The sequence below is a fragment of the Purpureocillium takamizusanense genome, chromosome 2, assembly GCF_022605165.1.
Source record: "Purpureocillium takamizusanense chromosome 2, complete sequence".
Classification (NCBI taxonomy): Eukaryota; Fungi; Ascomycota; class Sordariomycetes; order Hypocreales; family Ophiocordycipitaceae; genus Purpureocillium; species Purpureocillium takamizusanense.
Genome location: NC_063069.1, coordinates 1857103 through 1874903, shown reverse-complemented (window position 1 = coordinate 1874903; position 17801 = coordinate 1857103). Strand labels below are relative to the sequence as shown.

General features: G+C 55.5%; 6 protein-coding genes across 6 annotated transcripts; 1 reads left to right on the top strand and 5 right to left on the bottom strand.

The window, feature by feature from the left end:
* Positions 1-761: 761 nt before the first annotated feature.
* Positions 762-3526, bottom strand: JDV02_002388 (uncharacterized protein; the record flags this gene model as incomplete). Its single annotated transcript, XM_047983412.1, has 7 exons — positions 762-2132; positions 2185-2334; positions 2395-2589; positions 2657-2830; positions 2891-2933; positions 3007-3196; positions 3295-3526. 7 exons carry the CDS (start codon positions 3524-3526, stop codon positions 762-764), a joined length of 2355 nt encoding a protein of 784 aa, XP_047839383.1.
* A 469-nt stretch (positions 3527-3995) lies between these two features.
* On the bottom strand, positions 3996-5863 carry JDV02_002387 (Formamidase). The gene is made up of 4 exons (XM_047983411.1): positions 5690-5863; positions 4888-5618; positions 4558-4786; positions 3996-4452 (listed from the first exon to the last, which is right to left on the bottom strand). The coding sequence occupies exons 1-4, from the start codon at positions 5778-5780 to the stop codon at positions 4262-4264; spliced, it is 1242 nt and encodes a 413-aa protein (XP_047839382.1). The 5' UTR covers positions 5781-5863; the 3' UTR covers positions 3996-4261.
* Positions 5864-6294: 431 nt separating this feature from the next.
* Positions 6295-6831, bottom strand: JDV02_002386 (uncharacterized protein; the record flags this gene model as incomplete). The annotated part of the gene is made up of 1 exon (XM_047983410.1): positions 6295-6831. One exon carries the CDS (start codon positions 6829-6831, stop codon positions 6295-6297), a length of 537 nt encoding a protein of 178 aa, XP_047839381.1.
* A 783-nt stretch (positions 6832-7614) lies between these two features.
* Positions 7615-9242, bottom strand: JDV02_002385 (uncharacterized protein). Its single transcript, XM_047983409.1, has one exon. The coding sequence runs from the start codon at positions 9106-9108 to the stop codon at positions 7714-7716; it is 1395 nt and encodes a 464-aa protein (XP_047839380.1). The 5' UTR covers positions 9109-9242; the 3' UTR covers positions 7615-7713.
* Positions 9243-10239: 997 nt separating this feature from the next.
* On the top strand, positions 10240-10863 carry JDV02_002384 (uncharacterized protein; the record flags this gene model as incomplete). Its single annotated transcript, XM_047983408.1, has 1 exon — positions 10240-10863. One exon carries the CDS (start codon positions 10240-10242, stop codon positions 10861-10863), a length of 624 nt encoding a protein of 207 aa, XP_047839379.1.
* Positions 10864-12551: 1688 nt separating this feature from the next.
* JDV02_002383 (uncharacterized protein) lies at positions 12552-13826 on the bottom strand (the record flags this gene model as incomplete). Its single annotated transcript, XM_047983407.1, has 3 exons — positions 12552-12833; positions 13302-13440; positions 13540-13826. The coding sequence occupies 3 exons, from the start codon at positions 13824-13826 to the stop codon at positions 12552-12554; spliced, it is 708 nt and encodes a 235-aa protein (XP_047839378.1).
* Between the last annotated feature and the right edge of the window lie 3975 nt (positions 13827-17801).

Sequence of the window (17801 nt, the reverse complement as noted above, 5' to 3'; positions counted from 1 at the left end):
CTGTAGGTGGCCCGAGCGGAGGTAGCAGTGGTTCAGGACATGGAAGGACCCTGCGGCCGCCATAACATGATGTATATAGACGCTTCATAGGAGCCTTCTTTTCCGTTTGAAGGCTCTAGAGAGTAATCTGGGGAGTTTCTATGCTGCCTACTATAAACCATCCATTGACAGTCTCGGCTCGTTTCTGTCGAACCCTCGATGCACTCGTTGCCCCTCGCGTTCCAAATATGGCCGCTATGGAGCCTTCCGCTTTATCCGTGTCTCTCCCACTGATGCGAATCATGTGAGTCAGTGCATGCGACATTTGAGACCGCGATTCGGGCGCCACGCAGGTCCGACACGGCTTTTCGGCCCACAAATATGGTCAGGAATTGCGAGACGAGTGCAACGAGCAACAGCCCAACGCGATCCCTAGTCGGTGTGGTGAGCTTGCACGATATGAAAGGCTCTGAGCCGTCGCCGTAATTGAGATGTGCCCGAGTAGCGTGGCATGAAGAGGAGCGAGCTGAGCGAGAGACACCATGAGCCGAACGGGACTCACGAATGCCAGTCAGCGACAGGAATGTAAACGCTCTGGGGAGTCAAAACGATCATTCGTACTCGAAACCAGGGCCTCGGCAGCTTTGCTGTACTGACACAACAGGGCATCGGCCTTGGTGCCGTCGACCAGATTGCGGTAAGTGGAAAAGGGGAGAGTATAGTAACGTCAATTAATAAGGTTTTGAGATGCTACCTGAATGTAAAATACGGATTATATACGTTCAAAACCTGACAACCACGTCGCGCGAGACTGACGAACCCGCTAGACCAGCCGTCGGTAAGTCGACCGCCACCTTCACCGGCGTCACCGTCCCATGCGTCACCGCAATCGAGAAAGACATCGAGCTAAGTTTCTGCGTCGGATCGGATAGGGTGACGCGCAGCTTCATTGCCTTCTTGTGCTTGCCGTTGCAAATGGGTCTAAATAGGTACGCGCCCGGCTGCTCAGAGGTAACGGTGATGGACCCCGACCTGGCCCAGCCAATCTTGGCCAGGTCGACCGTTATGGACTTTTCACCACCGGGCCAGAAGACGAGGCTCAACTTGCTGGACCCGGCCGCGCCGCTGACCCCCGGGCCCAAGATTGGGCTGATGGAAGGCTTCCTTGCTTCCTTGGCGAGCTTGCTGCGGCTCGTCGCGGGGAACATGGCGTATGTGAACGAGTCTTCTCTGATGGTAGTGTAGCCAGAGAAAATGGGCACCGTCGTCACACCGACGGTCGATGTAGAGATCTCAGTCCAGTTGCCGGTCCGGTCGCCCTGGGCCAAGGTCAGGTCGAAGTCCTCACCGTAGGCCGCGTACCCGTTGCCCCCATAAAAGAGAGTCCTGCCCTTGATCTGGAGGCCTTTGCTCGTATCCACTGCCTCATCGTTGACCCAAACCTTGTTCGAATCGGCCACGGCGCGGTTATCCAGCACGGTGATGATGGGCGCTTTACCACTAGACTTGATATCCGAGGTGACGACGAGGACCGAGTCATCAGAGTAAAACCACGCTTTCCTGTACGAAAAGCTCGCATCAAGAGGATCAACGTAGTCCTCAACAGAGGTGCCGACTTTTCCATCGCTCACGACGCCGACAAAGTCCTTCTTTCCGCTGTTGCCAGCATTGCCGCTAGCGAGCTTAGGGATGTTGAGCTGCGTGGTGGTGCCGGGGACCAGGTTCCAGTCCCAGGCAGCCATGATGTCCTTGTACTCGTTGCCTGTGACATACGAGAAGAGGGTCCCTTGTCCGAGGTGAAAGGCGTACGGATTTGCGCCATTGACGGACTCCGAGTTGGTCGATCGGACGGAAAGCATCTTGTTAGTAAGGATGAAAGAGTCGCGGCGATGAACCTGCGATGCCTGGTCAGCATTGGCAACCACAAGGCGAAACGAAAGGGTGAATAGTGCCATATAATCACTGGCCCAGAAGCCCTTGTTGCCGACAAGCTTCTCGGTGCCATTGGACTGCAATCGCCTAATCGTGTCGCTCAAGTCATTGGCGCCAGTAAAGTCTTTTGTCGCGGCAGCGAGCTTCGAGGTGTTGAAGTTGATGTCGGCACTGGCCTGCCTATCCACAACCGGGAAGGCTACGAACCGTCCGATTGCATTCTGCGTGTGCATTAGCTCACAGCCGCGCCCGGGCAAAGTCACGAAGGCTCACAAAGTCCCAGTGCTCTCTTCGAGTCTCGTAATCGGTGAAGATCATCCATTCGTTGCCCCTGGCTTGGGCGGCAATAGCGCTTCGCGTGTCATCCGGAGCCGCAAAGGACGTTCCGATGGCTGCGCTCTGGAGAGCAATGAAGACGTTGAACTATGCGATGTAAGCCAAGAGCTCACGGCTGCTGGACGCCGTGGGCGCCTGGCGACTCACAAAGTCCTTGCCGTAGTTGCCGTTGTACAAGATTCCGACATGCTGTAGGAACGTGCCATCACGGTGGGTTCCATCTTGCTTAGGAGTGTCCGCAAAGGTCATGGTCTTCATGGTCCTCGAGTATGCATCGGCGAGCATCGTTGCGTTGTTTGTGTAGAGGGCCAGGTTGACCGAGTTTTGCATAACGAGTACGACCTGCCGCCGCGTGAGCTATTGAACTGTTCGATGTTTCTGGGCTATTGGGTCTTCGGGGACGTCTCACGTTTGCCGCGGTTAGCTTTCCACCGGTGCCGTAGCTCCCGTCTCTCAGGTCATATGAGCGGCGCGGGATGCGAGCACAGCCAGCACGCTGTGAGGCGGTGAGGTTTGCGTCCTTGAGCAGCAGACACGCAGTGGAGCAGAGCTGCGGGATCAGAATCGCTTGGCCATACCAGTTCTATAGCCGTGTCAGCGTAACGTCTTTCAGGCAGACGTCGACTATTGATGCCGGCCTCACAGTGTTCCAAAGACCAGGAGTGCCGCACGGGCAACCGGCATTTCTGGGCCCTGCAGTTAGCCCACAACTGATGCCTTCCCCGGGATCGCGACTCGGAGCGTGACTGTGATACTAACCCGCCGTTCCCCATGCAGTCCACAGGCTCGTAGTCGTTTTCAAACCAGTAGTCTAAGCCCTTGGAGATGGCAGACATGAGGTCCTTGCTGCCCTTCCAAGTTGCGGGGATGGACGGATTTGCGCCGCTCCATGCAGCCGCAAAGGTAATGACTCGGTTCCAGTGCTCTTGGATGGGCCAGTTGGCGCGCTCTAGGGTTCACCATACCGTCAGCCTGCGGGATTGTTGCACACCTCTTCAGAGCTTGCGTTTGTAACATTTCCGTGGGCCTCTATCGTGGGATACTTACGAGCGGCGCATCCCGAGAGGTAATTGACATCGCTCCAGGTTCCGTCAGTTTTCTGAGCAGCCAGCCACTTGTCAATGCTCGCGATCAATGGCGGATCAGGGAACTGGGCGACGTTAGCGAGCTGCCTCTGGGCAACGAGGGCGACCTCATCGTCCAGGCTTGTGGCTCTTGCCACCGGGAATAGCAAGCCGGTGCCAATGAGGTGCAGATAGTTCAAGATGGATGTTCTCATCTTGATGCTGGCCGTTCGCAGAACCCGCGATAACGCCCTACATCAGCAATTTGCCAGGCGTTTGCAAGAGTCCTCAGCCGCGTTTTGTACTCCCCGGGTCCAGTCCCGCGTCCCGACAACAATTCTTCACTGCTGAAGACGCAAACTGCACGTCGGAAACCGCACCATTGGTGGACAATTTTGACAGAGGCGACGATTGGCGGACAATTGAAGCAGGACATCTGCGAGAACCAAAAGGGGTGGCTCAAGAACCCCTGCCTTGTTACCCCAGACTCCCCGCAGGCCGTGGCGTCTGGAGCCGAGCGCCCCAGTTGGCTTTTCGCTCCCTCTCCGCACCACTAGTTCATATATGGCGTCTTGGAGCTTCTCGCAGAGGCGATGAGGGACGTGGACAATGCCCGGCCGACGGCTCTACGGCACGTCACTGATGGAGGGTCATTGAGGCTAATGAATTGGTTCGTGAGCCGTGCTCGGCTATTGAAAGTGCTCAAGGCTCTCATGTCATTGTCAATTCTTACATGAGACAATTGGCTGGCGCACCTTCAATTCAATCTGGGGTAGAGAGCCATGTGCCATACTTTGGCGCTCGCAGCAAAGAACATGGTCCCTCGGTGCCCATACAAATTTACTACAGACGGCCGTTCATAAGAAGCACCAGAACAATTATTGTCATCAACAAACAGGGCAACTATCATCCAGGGCTGGCCATCTGCTGCAGCTATTCGCGGGGTGCCGCTACTCAGCGATGGGGCACGAACCCAGAGCCCGGTTCTTGACCCTCTCCGCCTCGACAGAAACGTCAAACTCGAAAATGTCCATCGGCAAGCCCAGCGTCGTGCACGCGTTTGGAATGTCTACAATGCCGGCAATCGACCCTCGGATGGGCGCACAAGATAGCAGCAGGTATATCTGCTCACCAGAGTAGCCTGCTCACCAAGTCAGCGTTCGCCGCTGCAATTCCTCCATGTCCTGCGCATGCATAGAGGAAGATACGGTGGCCATGACGCGATAAAGAGGGTAGATATGCTCACCAAACTGCTTCAGATACTCAATGGTGCGCAGGCACGCCTGGCGGTACGCCACAGTCGCGTCGAGAAAGTGCTGCTTGCCCGATTCGTCGACGGAAAAGCCCTCAAAGGTGAGGTATCGCGAGGGACCGAACTGCTGAGCGACGTCTCCGGGCCTGAAGACGGGGCTGCTAATGGCCCGCTCCTTCATGCCGTTCTTGATGAGGTCGAACTTGATGGTGATGACGCCAGCCTGGTTATGTGCGAACTGGAATCAGCCGTCCGCCCAATACACGTATAGTAGAGTAGTCTACCCCCAGCAGCGGCTGATGATAAAGGGGGAAGGGGACTCACCATTTCGATGGCACCACAGAAACTAATCTCGCCATCGCCCTGGCTAAAGTGCAAGTCTCCCACGGAAAACTTGGCCCCGGCAACGTGCACGGGGAGATACGTCGTCGACCCCCTCGAGATGACATTCACATCGCAGTTCCCGCCATGCTCCGGCCGTCCAGGGATCGTCCTCGCGCCCTCGCGCGCAATCTTGTCCCTGAGCTCCCCCGTCGCGTTGCCAGCGTGGGCATTCGTCTGCAGCGGCGGCTGCGCGACAATCTGACCCGGGTGCGTCTGCGCACACGCCGAGATGAGCTCGCCCTCGCGCCTGTTCCACGTCTGCAGCAGCTCGGCCGACGGCGCGCAGCCCAGGATCCCCGGGTGGATCAGCCCCGCGAAGCGCACGCCGGGGATGTGCCTGCTGCTGCAGTAGATGCCGTCAAAGTCCCAGATGGCCTTGCACGCCTTGGGGTAGTGCCGGTCGAGGAAGCCGCCGCCATTCTCGCACGCGAAGACGCCCGTGAACCCCCACGGCGAGTGCTCAAACGGCTGCACGTCGGTGATGTTGACCACCAGCAGGTCCCCGGGCTCGCTCCCCTCGACGTCAAAGGGGCCGGTCAGGTAGTGAATCCGCGTGAGGTCGACGTTCTTCACGTCGTCGGCGCTGTCGTTGTTGCCGATTTGCCCACCGGTCCAGTCCAGGCATTCGATCTTGACTGTTTCGCCGGGCTTTACAGACGCGATTGAGGGGACTGTGTTGTGAACGCCGTTGGTCAGCCGCTCTCCTCAATTGAGGCAGGGGTCTTGCTGTTGACCAACTCACTGTCTGGGTGCCAACGGTTATGGAGATTTGGCTGCTCGGAAGCTGGAACATCAAGCGACACCGACTGGATAGTGCGAATCTTCCCGGGCATATCGACAGCTTGAAATTTTGTTACGAATTTCGGACTCTTGTAATCTCAGTTCTCTGGCTGTGTCTGTGTAGTTTGCATCGCAGAGAGGGCGTCGCAGACGAACAGACGCCCGCTCCATCATTGAAGTATCTACCCCGCAATCCTCTGACACGGCATGCTCCATCCTTATCACGATGTGCCTGGACGCAGCTCCTAGGCTGGCAGGTCGGGGTTCGGGATGTGCGCCCAGAAATCTGCTCATTGGCTCCCGCTCGAGTTGAACTGAGGGGAAATGTGTGAAGTTCAAGCTTCGCCAACAGTCAAAGCGGCAGTTGCCAAGCTGGGACGAGCTAAACAGCCACAGATACGCGAGCACGAGCGGGGGAGTTGAGTGTGTTATTGCGTGGCTTTCCACGAAGCATCCAACAAGTACACAAAACAAAGCGGGGGAGTTTTCCTGTTTTGCTGTGGCCGCCTCGCCTCTCGCATGTGGCAAGCCATGCATGAATACACCAGACAGACCCAAGCTCATGCATCACTTTTCCAGCACCCTGGCTCTGTCCTCCGCAAACCCGGTCCAGAGCCCGGCAGACCCAAATGGGTCAACTTCCTTGTATCCGAGCAACTTCTTGGCACGTTCCGATAACGTCTTTGCCAGCTCACGTTCGATAAGGAGCGGAAATGCCTCCTCGGGCGTGAAACAGGTGCTAACGACCGTCATTGTCATCACCCTGCGATGCAAGTCCTTCGTCGTGTTTGCGCCGCCCTGGTGAACGACTCGGCTGCCGATGAGCAGACAACCGCCTGCCTTCAGCGGCACCGCCACCGCGGCCTCTTCGTTCCAGCTCGCCACCGATTCCTCTCCTTGTTTCCCGCTGTAGGATATTCGTTGGGTACCAGGCACGATTCGTGTCGCACCATTCTCGAAAGTGGTATCTTCCATGGCGATGAGAAAGTTGAGCATCATCTCTGGATCGTCTGGCGACATGTTCCAGAATGGCCACCACTGCGCCCCATAGACATGAAGGGGCTCCGCGCGGCTGCCGGGTCCGATCTCCATAACGTGCGCCATGCTGAGCCACCAGTCTCCTTGCTGTGTCCCCAGACCCTCGTGGCGTATGGCGTGAAAATTGTCGTCGTTGATAATGTCCTCACGCCAAGTTCGACTATGAGAGGCCAGATTGTAGAGGCGCTTTGTATTCGCCCCATGCAGGTCCCGAAGATCCGGTCAGTGCCCCTGTTCCCTGGTTTGAGTCTGAGGAGCGGTGCAGTGATGTCTTCATTGAAACGTTTTGTAGTCTCAGGCGCTAGGAACCCTTCGATTATGCATGCGCCGTCTCGCCTCTGTGTGGCAATGATGTTTTCCGGCGGCTCGGCTCGTGAGAAATGGCTGAAGCTTGCAGCATAGTGGAGGCTGGATCGACATGACAAGGCGTTGCTAGCGATCCGGTTTCTGAAACTCTTGAAGCTGATGATCCTTCTTCGCGCTAGGCAAGTCGTACGCAACGTATTGGCCATGGCAGTTGTCACGCTGTTGACTGCTGCCAAGTGTGAGTTGAGACGACTTGTTTGACCTACCTGTCAGGTAACCTTGAGGTCGCGTTGGGCTCCTTATAGGCCTGGAAACTGTGCTGTGCTGTGCTGTGCGGTACAAGTCACTCCCGCATTTTCGGACATTCCAGAGTCCGAAGCCTGACGGTGTGTATGGTGTGCATTCGCAGCCTGATGAGGGTAATAGGCAAGATAAGCCACTTTTCTCGCGAACACGGTGCAATACTAAGCCAAGCTGTTATATTACGCCAATACTAGTCTTCACTGTAGTCTTGTGGACTACCCTCAATATTCACAATTCAACGCTGGCTTGGGAGACTCGATCCGATGATGGCTGTGACGGCCTGACCCTCCAGGTGACAAATTACGCTCCGCGCGCGATGATAAATGCCCCAATTTGCATCTAGGCCTTCTCTTTGTTTTGCAGCGGTCCAGGTTCAGCCGTCTTTATATCACTTAAAGGTGCTGCCTCAGACGGCGGAGGTGCGTAGGCTGGTGGTGCAACGGGCTGTTCGACGGGCGTGGGCTGTTGAGGTACCCGCCCGACGGGCGGGTGCAGGATTTCGATGGGGACCTCGAACTCGAGCTTCTGCTTTTCGCCTGCTATTGTGTATTGTATTGACCACTTCCAGCTGTTTGTGTGCCGAACATTGTACGTCACGAAGCCCGGACGCAGGTATTGCGCAGTCGTGACAAGCTGGTCTCCGGTACAGAGGCCACGCGAAGACAGACGCAACTGAAGGCGTCGGCCAATATCGATTGGCGCATCACCTGGGGCAGAGGGGATGTTGATTGTCTCACCCAGACGCGCAAATATCAATTCTATTCCGAGATTGGCGCTGCTGCGGTGATTGTCGTCGTGCGGGCTGCCGGACCAGTTTCCTGGGGCCAACACAAGAGTAGTTGCCTTGACGGTCACCTTGATATGATTCAGCGTGACGGTCTGAACCACGTCCTTGATCTCCGCGCTCGTCTGTTGTGGCGCCGGTTCGACAAGTAGCTGAATGGGCAGAGGAAGCGGATTGTCCAGCTGAATGATCGAAGGTACCCAGACATGCAGCCTGAAGTTGAACTGCGGGACCTTGGACGATCCAAAGAACTTCTGGCTCTTTTGCTTGAAAGACAGATCCGCCGACTCCTGCCCGGGAATCAGGCGATAGGACCGCACGGAGCGAGGCCACGGTTTCTGCATCGGGTGAAAGTCGACGATCGGCAGAGCCGTGCTAGGGTGCCTGATAACGATGGGCTGCGTGGCCGTGGCCACCGAAAACGACCCCTTGTGAGCGAAGCGCATCGTCGCCTCGAGGTAGTACTCAACGTAGCACTCCGACCTAGTGGAGAGCCCGTGATCCGATGAGGTGAAGGTCCCCGGCAACGGGTGTTTCGCCGTCTCCTCCGGCGTTAAGCGCAGGAAGCTGCATTCCGGCGGTATCCCGTGGCCGTTGGCAATCATGGGCGAGGTGGGAATCGTCAACGTGAAGGGCCAACTTTGCGCATCGCCGCCCTGCGGAATGTGCACTGGCCCGTGGAAGACGACGCGCTGCGTCTCCGCTGGTGCTGCTGTGAAGAAGTTGACGCGGCTGCGGTAGACATCGTGCCGGTTGTTGCCACGGCTCACTGTGATTTTCACCTTGACGCGACCCAGAAGACGGACGGTGACGGTTGCCTCTGGGGCGACGAGCGCAAGCTGGCGTGTGACGCTGCCGATTATGGTGTCATCCGCAGCGAAAGACCAGTTGGGAGGCGCGGCGAGGTTGATGGCGAGCGTCGGCGACGCGGTCCGGATGGTTGGTGGCATTTTTTCTGTCTGATGCGCTTCGACGCTGGGGCATCCAACACTCGTCGGTTAGCGAAGGTTGCGCTTCATCGACGTACGATGCTGCTAGAAGCGCCTAAGAGCTGTTTGATGGTGATGAAAATGTTGGTGTCGATGCAAAGTCGAAAGAAATGCAGTGCAGTCCGGCTCTTGCCCGTCCAGGCAGAGTCGTCATCCAGGGCAAGAGTCATCGAGTTCCTTCCCCCTGCACGGCTGTTGGACCTTGGGCGCGGCAATCTGCGTCATAGGCGCGAATCCTTCGTGTTGAAGGACGGGGGCTCACTTGGTTACGTTGGAGCATCTAGCAGTCTTATTTAGTGAGGGGCTGGACTCGCCTGTTGGTCGCCTTTGCACTCGCTTGCTGGCGGTTCATTCAATTGTTGCAAATGCACGAGACGGCGACGAGCGAGGCGATTGAGGCCACACAGGCAACACCCTCATATACACTCACGAAAGATGAGAGCACCAGGTTGATGTCGTGGGGATAGCTCACCTACGCTAGCACCTCGAACGACTCTGAACAAGTTGATGAACACGTTCATAAAACAGTCAAGTTAGTAGCCAGGGTGCGCAAGAAATTTAGCGGTTGGCCTCCGTTAGACCGCGATAGCGGCAAGACTAACACCAGACCAGACTCAGCACACACAAACTTGGCCGGCGCACTGACACCTCGCAAACACGAACACTTGGCACGCAGGGCCATCGCCAACAACGTAACTGACCGTCTTTCCTCCTCAGGTATTGTTCCTCCTCAGGTATTGCAGCCATAACGAATCATCCGTGACCAGACCAAGAGGTCTGGGTCGGTGCCGAATCGGCACCGAATCATACTATGGAGGGGGGCTCCTTTAAGCCCGAGTCCACCAAGACCCAATCTCCAGTGGCTTTGCCCCTAAAGTCCAGGTTCCCAGGCGCCTTAGACACCTGCTAGAGCCCCGTAGCGTGGTCCACTGACGCCTTTATGTCCGACAACAAACCCCAGGAATTATATCGAAGTAAATGTATATAAATCTGTCGTAAGTCAAGCGGTCTCAACGCTTGCTGCACACGACGCTCAGTTTTCGACTCAATACCGCTTCAGGGCTCGTTGGTCGTACATTCTCCCCGGTCGAAATGTCTTCCAAAACGAATACCGCGGATGCTCACCCGCCAGCTAAGACGGCGCTCCTCCTCCTGGATTACCAGAACTACATCGTCAACATGATCAACCCTCCCGAAGTCCAGTCCAAGGTCGTCGACTCAGTCGCCGCCCTGCTCAAGGCCGCTCGCGAGGCCTCAGCGCCCATTTTTCACTGTCACATTGACTTCGAAACTGAGCCCGTGCCGACCAGCAAGCTCACCGATCGCTGGGAGTCCGCTCTGAAGCCTATGCTTGCCAGCAGCCCTGAGCAAGGCCAAGAGTGGCCGACGCTGACTCCGCCATCCACGGCGGCTGCGAATGAGCACACTGTCACGAAGAGGCCGGGTTGCGTGTCTGCCATGAAGTCCAAGGACATTCTGTCCCTGCTTCGCGACAAGTATGAGGTGGAGAGCATCGTCATGTGCGGCCTCATAACCAGCGGCGCGCTGGTAAGCACGGCTAGAGAAGCGGCGGACCTTGGGTTCGTAACGACGGTCGTGGAGGACGGGTGCTGGGACTACAACTCTGATGCCCATAGGGTCGTCATCGACAGTGTCGTGCCCATGACTGCGTGGGTCGCCAGCCTGGAAGAGGCGTTGAAGATATACAAGATTTAGTTCGAGCAATGCTCCATATAGCGCTTGTGGTGGGACAACATTTAATCGCGACAACCGTTGCCAGTGGCGATTTAGTCATTGTTCAACATCACCAGCCCTACGATTCGTGGCCAAGTTGGTTTTTAAAAAAGAATATTTACTACAAACGAAATATATACATGAAGATTAAGATCCAGTCTGTGATGTCGATTATAATACGTGAAACTGTGAACGCCTACCTTCCTTGCCCGGACTCCAAGCCAAATATCTGCTTGTTCAGACAGTCCAGTATCCACGCTGCTGGCCGATCTGTAGCAAGACACCACGCGGAGTGTTGGTTGACAAATGGCCCAAGGTCCCAATGACATTGCCTCACAGCAGCCGGATACCTGTAGAAGCTTGAAGTCGGGAGATTGATGCATGCATCCGGAAGCCTGGACATACACACGTCCCTCAGGTTTTCTATCATGCATTGTCGCAACTCTCGTCCGTTCATGGCGTCGGTTATGGCCAAGCAGCTGCCCACGAGGGTTGAGGCCCATCCAAGAGCATGAAGGCATGGTGTCAGCACACTGTGCCGCGGCCGAGGATAATAAGTCCAGAGAAGGTCGCATTCCTGAGGCAATTCGACTATGCATTTTTGTCGCGGCACGCAAGACTTGGGGTCCTCCGGATCTGGTAGGCCAGTCTTGCGCAGAAGGCAATCGAGAATGTCATCCCCACTTGCGACCTCTTTCTTGGTGCACGTGAGAAGATCGTCAGTGGCGAGGACACCAAGCCTCTTCACACATGCCTCGACTTTGGGAAGGAGGCCCAAGTTGACCCCTCTGAGGCTCAAGCACTCTGCGGGGAGCATTTTGATGCAGGCTCGCGGAAGTTGCTTCTTCAAGCACTCATAGATGTTGATGCCCAGTGTTTTGTCGTCGACGGCCTCCGCACGAAGGCACATACCTATGTTGGAGAATCCTGCGACGATTCCCAAGGCATCAGAACACATGTATATGTGCGGTAGCACCTCGCGACCATTCACCAGTCTCAGCTCTGTGCACACATCGGGCATCCTGCTGGGGCAAAGAGGCTTCCCCGGCACGCAGGTTCCCGAGGGCGCCGGGCCGCTCGTGATAGGAGTCCCCGTGGACTTGGTGCTTGTCCCCGGCGGATGTCTGCGCGTGGTCGATCCATGTGGCCTGGATGTCGACGATTGCGTGCTTCCGGGATGACGCTTCGTGGTACGAGTAGGAGTCGGGGCATGGCCGGTCTTGGTTGTTGAGCGAGAGCTACCTGGATAGCTCCATGTGTGAGAAGTCGAATGCCCATGCCTGCTCGTCCACCTAGTGCTTCCAGGATGGCTTCGGGTGCTACTCGAATGCGTAGGATATCCCGGCTTGGATGTTGAACGAGTGCTTCCAGGATGGCTCCGTGTGGGCGTCGGGGCATGGCCTGTCTTAGTCGTTGTGGGACGAGTGCTGATGGGGAGGCTCGTTGAGTTGCTGGACTGTGTGGGGCACGTGCATCCTGGCTTGCTTGTGGATTGAGTGCTTCCTGGGTGGCTATGTGTCTTGCTAGACTTCGTAGGAACAGGTGGCGGGAGCTTTTGGGTGCTCGTCGACGTGTGCGAATGCCCTGCTGTTGTCGTTGGCCTAGTCCAGGTCCAAGACTTGCCGGAAGAGGTCGGCCTGTGGCTAGGCTTCGAAGAAGGTGATCGAGAACTACCAGGGTGGCTCCTGGTGCTGCTTGAACGAGTAGGCGCAGGCGGGATGTTTGTCTGGGTCGTTGACCATGTCCAGGTCCTGGTACGTCCAGAGTGAGTGGGCGTGTGGCTTGGCTTCGTGGATGATGACCTCGTGCTCCCCGGAGAACTCTTCGTGCTGCTGGAGCGAGTAGGTGCTGGTGGAGGCTTGGTTTCGGTTGTACTCAATGTACGTGAACTCTTTGAGGAGGAATGGGGTTTGGTTGTCAAGGATTTGGTGCTTCCTGGGTGGCTCTTGGTGCTGCTTGAAGGAGTGGGCATAGGCGGCGGGTTAGTCTGGGTTTTACTTGATGAGTGAGGCGGGCACGGTTCAGTCGCCGAGGATTGCGTGCTTCCCGGATGACTTCTCGTAGAGCTTGGACGGGTGGGAGCAGGCGGAGGGCTGTGGGTTTTGCTCCATGTACGTGAAGTTGACGAGGACCGCGTCTTGCTTGTTGGCGAATGAGTGCTTCCGGGATGGCTCTTTGTGCTGCTCGAATGGGTAGGTACAGGTGGGGGCCTTGTGTGGCTCTTACTTGACGTCGATGAGCTGTTCGGAGGGGCTGTCTTGGTTCGGGACGACCGAGTGCTTCCCGGATGGCTCTTGGAGTGACTCGACTGAGTCGGCGCAGGTGGCGGCTGGCTGTGGGTGCTGCTCCGAGTGTGCGGCGGCTTCGCAGTGGTCGTGCCTGGCTTTGTGTGCGAGTGAGACGACGGGGATCGGCTAGACCATGTGTGCCTGGAAGTTGTGTGACTGCGTCGAGACGAAGCCGTCGTACTCGTCTTCCCGGGCGGGACGCGACCAGAAGAGCTCGGAGTTCCTGAAGTATGAGACGGACAGCCGCAGGTAGGTGGGTTGTGAGTACCGCCTGGCGCAGTATGAGTCGGCACACTGTGCAAGTCGGTAGAGAACCCAGGTCTGTCCCGCTTTAGGTTACATTTCATCAAGTCGAGCAAAGGAAACATACCTCATGACCACGCTTCTGGCGATCTTGGTCTTTGTCACAACCGTAGAGAAAGCCGAGGGGACATTGGTGACCGGCACAGTGACCTGTTCATCGATCACGATGTTGGTCTTCTCAGGGAACCAGGCCGAGATAAGAACAGGTGTCACGGACACTGCCTCAGCATGCTGAATGTAGAGGGTCGCGGGAGCTGGGCAAATGGCTTCCTTGTCCGCGTTGACCACGCGAGCGACACTTCCACAGGCGGCGAAGAGGGCCGTGGCCAAGACGCGATAACTGGCCGTCCCCATCTCAGAGTACACTCCAGGCGACAGATTATTGAAAAGATTTTATAATGATCGATAAGAGTAATGGAATTGCTATGGCACTTCACTGTTACAGCTCGGAACCAGAAGGAGGAGCATTTGCTATCGGGCATCTCCCTCCCATTTATACACGGTGAGCCATCCGGGATGATCGCGTCTCGGAGCAAATAGACGCGTTGCAGTAACTACAAATGTGAGGGGAAACTTGAAGATGGTGATTCTCACATCTGTATCAATTTTTCACGTACATTAAGTTCAAACTTGATACAAATGGTCGCGCGATTGTGGCTTCTGTCCCGGCATTCGCATACAGCAAGGGCCAACTATAATACTCCAAACGGATAGTCTCCCCACATTACGGCTTCGCGCTGTCAGTTGATGCAGAAGGTTTCATTGATACGGGTTATCCGAAGTACATTATCGAGAAGCAAGTACATCGTCGGCAAGGACGGGGCGGAACTGTATCAGGAGATCATCGCGGGGGGAAGCACTCCTGCATGCTTCCCAGCCCCGGGTCCTCCTTCGGAGAACTGGAGCCAAATGATGTAGAGACTCTTGAGAGAGTTAATCCTCATGCATCTGTGTGTTTCAGATTCCCGCAGATGCATCGCTGAAGCTTGCCTCACCCAGGGCAGTGGTGGCTGGGAGCATGGGACTCAATGATACGTTGAAGCACAGGCATACTGCAACTTGCAAGACCCTTTCCTTCATCGGGAAACCGGCTGACCTGCTGTGGTTTTCCACCCATCAGAAGGTCACCTTAATAATTGTACACGCGTTTCAATGCTGAGGGCTGACGCGTGTGTGCGAATAACTTCTTGCGCACATTAGCATGGCGTTGAGTTGCTACGGCCTGCATGCCACCTCGGAAGTATGTCAGCTGGCCCGGTCCAGTACCCGCGAGATGGCTTTACCCCTGGGGGTATGCCTTTCCATTTGAAGTAATACGGCTGATCTGAGTACTTTCATGGAATGTATAAGAGCTGCTAGAACCCGTGCGCCCGCACCTCTGACGAGTTCCCCGAATATCATTCAGATCAAAAGTCTCATCCCGTCAAGTCTCTTGTATTGATCCAACGCTTTCCCATCCGTGTCCTGCGAAATGCTTTGCAACTGGCTGGTTTTATCTTTAGTTCTCACTGGCATCAGTGCCAGTGACGAACAGCACTGCCCTTCACGACGTCCCAAGATCACCTCTACCTTGCCAGCGACCACCCACACCCACATGGCACCAACCAGCACCTGGCTTGGATTTCTGAGAGAAGGTCCCGACGGACCTCGATAAGCTCCATGTCTGGGCCGATATACAAAGGACTGGTAGGGAAACTCCCGACTACCTGGCCGTTCGCGCACAACATGAAATTTGATCTCCGTGCGCGAAGGTAGCCTAGTATTTGTCACATCATCGTTAACTGACCGCCTTGAGATAGACGGCAACCTCAACATGCAGGTCCTTTGACATCATAATTCAACCGATCAGGTGGCTTTGCCAGTATAAGCACGATCATTTTTGGGGGGGTGGAGTAGGGGATGTATGCAGTGTCGAAACATCCCGCAGAAGCACGTAGCGCGAGGCTCTGACAACGGCGAATGACACTTTTTACGCTGATCAGTGAGGGGAATTTTAAGTGCTGTTGTCGGTTCTTGGACTCTTCCTGTTGTTGTCAATGTTGTAGCTTCAATCAATCAAGGACATAGTACTCGAGGCCATACGTTCCCTAACGTATAGTCCATCAAATATGCCCAGAGTAATTCAGCGATGCATCTCAACTATCTAGTCACCGGAATGGTCCACGTCATGTCTACAAACTTGCCGTGGAACACAGCAGACACACCAAGACTGACCCCCCAGATAACAGTAATGAACCGCTTTCCGGCTCACTTTGGCTAGTATTGTTTCAAGATAGTTGCATTTACCATTGCATAGAACACGACACGTATACCTACAATACAAGGTCCGAAGTTGTGGTTCAAATGTTTTCGTGCCATCCCCATCAAAACAATGGCTACCTCGTATCGACACGGTCATGGCCTATGGAGCCATGCAAGGAACAGCACACATGTGCATTAGTCGAACTCAACTTAGCTTCTACATGTTAATCTCTTTCTAGTCCAGCGTCCGTCAGGCCCTTCCTGATTCTGCAAGCCACTGCATATTCTCAAACCAATGCGGGGCGTGCAAGCCGCACGTTTAGTATGTCTCGAACGCAACACGAATACGGTACATGTAGAACTCCAATGTTGACGCGATGTCTTTTCGTTGATGATTCAATATTTCGACTCCCTTTCTGGCCAAGTGCAGGTCACTCCTCCGACTCAATGACGCGAAGAGGTAATTGTCCCGCTTCAACGGGAGACCGCATACAGTAGCTTCAATTTTGGGTCTTCCGGGCAAGCAGGCATGCAGGCGGCAAAGGCACGCGTTACAACCGCGTTCCTACTACATTTGGATGCGCGTCGCGCATCTTGTCAACGGAGGCCTTTCCTCTCCGTTGCGGCATGAGCGCTCTTGATGCGATTCGCACGCCTGGATTACTCCGGTCGGCACAAACTCTCGGTGGACGGTGCGGTTTGGTTCAGCAGCATACTGGCCAGCGAGAGTTGCTTCCTTCATTGCTTGACCGCTGTCGGCGCTGGCAGCTGGTCGCTGGTCACTGAATCAGCGGCATCCTCCGCATCGCATTATGGGATGCAGCAGAGTAGTCAGAAGATCCGATGTCATCTGCGTTCAACATTATACTTGTCGTTGCAGTAAATCACCACTGGCTTTTGTGATGCAGTGAGCAGACGCAGGTTTCAGGTCAGATGTGTCGGCCGACCGTGCCGGGCGGTTGCCTCCGATTGTAGATGTTCTCGCGATCCTGGCCAACCATGGCGCAATTCTAGTACTGTATAGGGTCCAAACTCCTTGGGACGGGTGCATGGGCCGCCACAATGTATTTTTGGCCAGCGACGCCGGTTTGCGATTTGTGAAACTGGGTCTCGAGAAAATATACTCTGTCATCTGTGTCAAACTCCAACGCTGCAGTCCGGTGGGTTCCATGTTGTCTGCCGCACATCATATCTGCCCAACATGAAGGGTCCAATAAGCCACTGTGCGGTGATTACTTCGTGCATAGTCTACTCTACGACTCAACTGGAAAGGAATCCCCCAGTCGTGACGTATTTCCACTATCTTCCGCAGCCTGTTCATAAAGGCCTTGCAGGGTCTTCATTCTAGTATCATCGATGGCATGGTCGGTGAACATGTGCTCGCACAACATGAGCCTCGTCTCAACTTCAAGCTTACCAATGAACATCAGGGTTTTACTCTGGTCTGGGCCGTCAGCACGGCGCGCCAGCGGCCCAAGGCGGAGAACAAAGCAGCCATCAGCGCATTCGTTGCCGGGCTTGGTCACATTCCGAACGAGTTTCAGACACGGCTGACAGCGGACGGATATGGTCCAGACACAACAAACCGTTGGGAACTAGGGACACTTTTTTTCTAGAAAAAGTGCATCCAACACGCACGGAGTTGAGGGTGGACTGTGCAGGCTGGACTGGAGCAAAACACTCAGTTCCGATGGGGCTATTCATATTCACAGGATCTGCCAACAGGACCAAGTCTGGCCTGGGCGAATTCGTCATTGCTCCTCCCCACTTCCATGCGACTCGCGATAGTGACGCCAATTCGAGGCACAAAATTGCCGATCCCACGACGTTATACCGACCAGGGAAGCTGAGAGCGACCGACAGCCTGCGGGATCCCCGCCTCTGGATATCTGCACCAATGGCGCTGTTGCCGATGGCGGCTCACGGCAGCTTCCATCCTTGAAGCTGGGCAACAGCCACGGACATCGATTGAGACGATGCTGCACGGGTTCCCTGTCAAGTCGGCGTCCAAGCTTCCTTTCGACCGCAAAGTAAAGAAGTTCGAGCTCGTATTCCCCGTAATATGAAGTAGCCAGCCTTCCTTACGAC